Genomic DNA, 5,450 nt, shown 5'->3' with positions numbered 1-5,450 from the left:
CCATAATTTGCTTTTAATATGTTACAAGTCGCTATAGTTTGCTTCCACTATGTTTGTCTAAAGGTTAGCAGCTTACTCCCTTTCACTGGTCTTAGCCACAGGCTGACAATAGAGCCATCTTGGGGGGGGGGGCTGAGTCTGTATACATTCCTTGCTTATCAGAACCTCTGGTTGAAGCGGCTGCCCTGCCGTGGGAATAGGCCTTGAAAAGAGTGCCAACTGAAGATTTAGAGGAAAAGGAGTACAAGTTAAAAAATGAAAGCGTTTGTGCATCTTTAGATCTTCTCCCTGCTATATCTCTGGTGAAAGAATTTATGATTTTCCAATCCAGTGTCACAAGAAAGAGATGGGCCTCGCATCCTTTGGGGTTTCTACCCATGTGGTGATAGGAGGCACCAAAGGAGGCCGATTGAGGCCGAAGGCTGTTGAGTGATCCACACCTCTTATCTAGGACCGGCCCGTTGCTTATACAGGGAAGGGTCCTTGACAATTAGCAGAGAAGAGCTCTGTGTTCCTTGTCAAATAAACAATTGGTAATGATTATTAGGAAGGGAACTGAAAACAAATACAGGGCCAGTATCATCATGGCCCTGTATAAATCCATGGTGTGACCTCGTTTGGAGTACTGTGTGCAGTTCTGGTCACCACCAGTGTTCCCTCTAAGCTGAGTTAGTGTGAGCTAGCTCACAGTTTTTTAGCCTCCGGCTCACACATTTCTGTCTTTGCTCAGGAAGGATGGGGCTCCAGGGCAAACTAATTTATGCAGCAGACAAGTCGCTCGCTCAGAACTTTAATGCCAGTAGCTCATAAAGCGAAATTTTTGCTCACAAAACTCCACAGCTTAGAGGGAACATTGGTCACCACACGTTAAAAAGTTTATTATAGCTTTGGGAAAAGTGCAGAAGGGGGCAACTAGAATGATAAAAGGGATGGAACACTTTCCCTGTGAAGAAAGGTTAAAGCGCTTGGGGCTCCTTAGCTTGGAGGAACGATGGCTGAGGGGTGACCCGATGGAGGTTTATAAGATTAAGCATGGGACAGAGCAGGTGGAGAAAGAAGTACTTTTCTCCCTTTCTCACTCTTTGGGTGAAGAAGGACTTCCTTTTATCCATTCTAACCCGACCGCTCAGCAGTTTCATGGAGTCCCCACGAGTTCTTGTCTTGTGAGAAAGGGAGAAAAGTACTTCTTTCCTCCTACCTGCTCTATCCCATGCATAATCTTATAAGCCTCGATCATGTCACCCCTCAATCGTCGTTTCTCCAAGCTAAAGAACTTGGATGTTGACCCACTGGTTTCTGAACACTGGGATTTTTAGTATTGGGTTTATGTTCGTTTATCCTTTTGCACGGGTCTGAGTGTCCTGGGTTCAAGTCCTCACTCTGCCATGAAGCTCACCGGGTGACCTTGGGCCAGTTGCGTGCTCTCTGAGCCTCACCTTCCTCACAGGTCTCTTGTAAAGAGGGGAGAATCATGTATGCCACTCTTTATGCCCTTGGAGAGAGAAAAGGGTAAAAAGGTACTAGATAAATAGGCTGGGCCTGAAGGACCAGTGGGCTGACTAACTGGAAGGCAGACTCGTAGCATGATCAGCGAGGAGTAAGTTTGGCTGAAATTTTGCCAGTGGGTGGGGAAGGAAGAGTGTGGTGTCTATAAAACTGTGCACAGTGTGGAGAGAGTGGACAGGGAGACGCCTTTCTCCCTGTCTCATAATACAACAGGGGGTCATCCACAGAACCTAAAGAATGGGAGATTCAGGACAGACAGAAGGAAGTATTTCTTCACACAGCGCATAATAAAAGCGTGTTAAGTTGCTGCTACTGGATGTGGGGATGGCCCCCAGCTTGGAAGGCTTTAAAAGGGGAGTGGGCAAATTTGTGAACAATGGGGCTATCTATGGCCAGTTTGGTGTAGAGGTGAAGTGTGTGGACTCTAATCTGGGAGAACCGGGTTTGATTCCCCACTCCTGCACTTGCAGCTGCTGGATGACCTTGGGCAAGCCATAGTTCTCTCAGAGCTGTTCTTGAAAGACCAGTTTCTGTCAGAGCTCTCTCAGCCCCGCCTCCCTCACAGGGTGTCCGTTGTGGGGAGGGGAAGGGCAAGGAGTTTGTAAGCGGCTCTGAGACTCCAAGTGAAGGGTGGGGTATAAATCCAATCTCTTCTTCTTCTCTTTTTTTTCTCTCTTTAGCTTGGTGTAGTGGTTAGGAGCGTGGACTCTAACCTGGGAGAACTGGGTTTGATTCCCCACTCCTCCGCATGCAGCTGCTGCTGTGACCTTGGGTCAGTCACAAGTTTTCTCAGGAGCAGTCCTCGAAAGAGCCCTCTCGGCCTCGCCTACCTCCCAGGGTGTCAGTTGTGGGGAGGGGAAGGGGAAGGAGTTTGTAAGCCGCTCTGAGACTCCTTCCGGTAGTGAACGGCGGGGTGTAAATCCATTCTCTTCTTCTCTAGTTCCAACTCCTTCTCCCAAGGATGCCCGTATTTAATGCATCAACACTGTCTTTTGTTTTACAGATGAGATCATTAGGCTTAATAAGAAAGAAGAGCGGAAGCAGTACCCCCCCAGAATGAAGAGAGGCTCTCAGCAGAACGGCATGTGGCAGTTCAGAATGAGGCGGCTCAAATGGGAGTACACAGGTAGAGAGTTTTTGGTGTTTGGGGGAGGACTGGGGCGTTACAGTGAGCTGAACTCCCCCCCCCAACTTATACCTGACCAGAGACATTGGTTGGGGGGGGGGGTGTCCATCGGTCAGTGTTGTCTCGGGTGGCCAGGCCCGAGTCAGGTGGGTCTCTCCGTTTCCAAGCTTGAAAGCTCGTGTGCTGTCTTTGTAGCTGGTTGCAAAGAAGCTATCACACTTTTAAATGATATTACGCATTTAGACTTCAATCTGGGGGAATCGGGTTTGATTTCTGTTGGGTGATAGTGCGATATTGAAAAAATGGTATTTAGCAGAGATAAAATAGTCCAGCAGAGCCAGAGTAAAATAATTCAGACTGAGAGTCCACGTGTGATTAAAATATAAAGTTTTTACTAAATTCTAGCATGGGGAAGGGTAACTGGGATGAAAATAACAACAGAGCATAATCGGCTACATCCTTACTCTACAAAGACAAAACTAGAAGAGAAAGATTATGGCTACTCTTCTTCTTCAGAACACCAAAAACAAAGACGGGAAGAGAGCCATAAAATGCTAATACACCTTGACACTCTAGTCCCAATCAAATTCCTAGATCAGGGAGAAAATTCCCGGGCATTCTACATCTAAAGAACATTGGTTAGATGAGAGACATGTGACTTCCTGTGAGTAACATAAACAAACATTTAACCCCAGATATACTGAGTGTTTTGAACTTGTAATACCCAACAATTTCCCACTCCTCCGCATGCAGCTGCTGGATGGCCCTGGGTCAGTCCCAGTTCTCTCAGAGCTGTCCTCTCACAGGCCCACCGACCTCACAGGGGTGTCTGTGGTGGGGAGGGGAAGGGAGAGGAGATTGTAAGCCGCTTTGAGAAGCCGAGTGAAGGGCACAGGGCATAAATCCAATCTCTCTGCAAGCGGCAGCAGGCGCAAAATGCTGCAGCTGTGTTGTTGATGGGAGTCTCAATTCGGGAGCACATCCAGCCTGTGCTAAAGGCATTGCACTGGCTGCTGATAGCATCCTGAATTTGTTTCAAGGTGCTGGTCCTTACCTCTAAAGCCCTTTATGGTCAGGGGCCTGCATACCTCAGGGATCGCCTTTCCTCACACGTTCCCCAGAGAGCACTGCGGTCACGGGCCCAGAAACGACTGGCCCTCCTGAGTCTTAAGGATGCCAGGCTGGCGACAACCAGATATAGGGCCTTCTCGGTGGCGGCTCCGTTCTGGTGGAATGAGCTCCCAGAAGAGGTCAGGGCCCTGCAGAACCTTTTGCAGTTCCGCAGGGCCTGCAAGACGGAGCTCTTCCGCCAGGCCTTTAGAGCTGCCACCACCGTTAAACATCATTGATAACTAATAACTTAGGGAGCCCTGCTGCCCATGGTATTGTTAAGAACACGCTCGAGCGTGTCCAGAAGAGGGCAACCAGGATGGCGAGAGGGTTGGGATCCAAGTCTTACGAGGAAAGGCTGAAAGAGTTGGGTCCGTTTAGCCTGGGAAAGAGAAGGCTTAGAGGGGACATGATTGCAGTCTTCAAGTATCTGAAGGGCTGTCATGTAGAAGGTGGAGCAGATCTATTCTCTCTTGCTCCAGATTGCAAGACTCGATTAAATGGGTGGGAATTACAAGGGAGTCGTTACCGGCTAAATATCAGGAGAAACATCCTAACTGGAGTGGTTGAGCAATGGAACAGTCTGCCTCGGGAGGGGGTGGATGCTCCTTCGCTGGCCGTTTTCAAGCAGAGGCTGGACGACCATCTTTTGGGTATGTTGTAGGTATGTAGGGTTCTCTTTCGGCTATGCTCCTAGGGTGCAGGGGGTTGGACTAGATGACCTTCAAGGTCCCTTCCAACTCTAACATTCTACGATTCTGTGATTCTAAGAACAGCTTGAGATAATCGCCTGAAAGACACCGAAGCCGCCTCGGAGCTGGGTGTGTGGAGAAAGAACTGAGTACTGTAGCCATCATTCAGTTTATATTTAAGCATTTGATATTTTATATATTTTATTAGTACCTTTCTTTGTGTTGACATTTTATTGAGGTAATTGTAATTAATTTTTGCCGGTTTTATCCCGAATAATTGATTATAATTGATTTGTGCTGGTTTTATACCGAATAAACTACCTGACTTAACTACTGCAGCCAGCATTCAATTGAATGACAATACACTAGCACTTATTAGTGCAGATGGTTAGTGGTTTTAGCATTGTTTTTAACAGTTTTATTGTCGTTCCGTGTGATGGTCTTATGTAAGCCGCCCTGAGTTGGCCTTGGCTGGGAGGGCGGGTTAGAAATCTGATAAGTAAATAAATTCAGCTCCCCTCAAAAGACCTGGTGAACAGGCGGGCCTTGCAGCACCCCTTGAAGGTCGTAAGAACATAAGAGAAGCGAATGTTGGATCAGGCCAGTGGCCCATCCAGTCCAACACTCTGTGTCACACAGTGGCCAAAAATACCAGGGGCCCTCAGGAGGTCCAGCAGTGGGGCCAGGACACCAGAAGCCCTCCCACTGTTGTCCCCCCCATATAAGAACATAAGAGAAGCGAATGTTAGATCAGGCCAGTGGCCCATCTCGTCCCATACTCTGTGTCACACAGTGGCCAAAAAATACCAGGGGCCACAGTCTCAGTGGACAATTCTAATCCATGTCCTCGTAGAAAACTATCAGCTACCCCTTCATTTCTCCGAGATGAGCCATCCCGAACCAGAGACTTTTCATCTCCTGTCGGCTTTCCCCCAATATTCAGTTTAGAAACTGCTCTGCCACCTTTTTGATTTTAAGCGCCAGCAGCCTGGTTCCTTCTCGGGACAAGTGGAGAC

The 5,450-nt window shown here is 48.1% G+C and overlaps 1 protein-coding gene across 1 annotated transcript in view; it reads left to right on the top strand.

Moving 5' to 3' along the window:
• FYTTD1 (forty-two-three domain containing 1) overlaps positions 1–5,450 on the top strand; it is a 27,749-nt gene that overhangs the window by 1,449 nt on the left and 20,850 nt on the right. Inside the window, exon 2 of the mRNA XM_015406469.1 lies at positions 2,510–2,632. Coding sequence (XP_015261955.1) covers positions 2,510–2,632 — 123 coding nt within the window. The remainder of the gene's footprint in view (positions 1–2,509; positions 2,633–5,450) is intronic.

The sequence above is a fragment of the Gekko japonicus genome, unplaced genomic scaffold (genome assembly GCF_001447785.1).
Source record: "Gekko japonicus isolate JY-2015 unplaced genomic scaffold, Gekko_japonicus_V1.1 scaffold3994, whole genome shotgun sequence".
Classification (NCBI taxonomy): domain Eukaryota; kingdom Metazoa; phylum Chordata; class Lepidosauria; order Squamata; family Gekkonidae; genus Gekko; species Gekko japonicus.
Note: the sequence above shows the minus strand (reverse complement) of the source record. Positions and strands in the feature narration are given on the sequence as shown.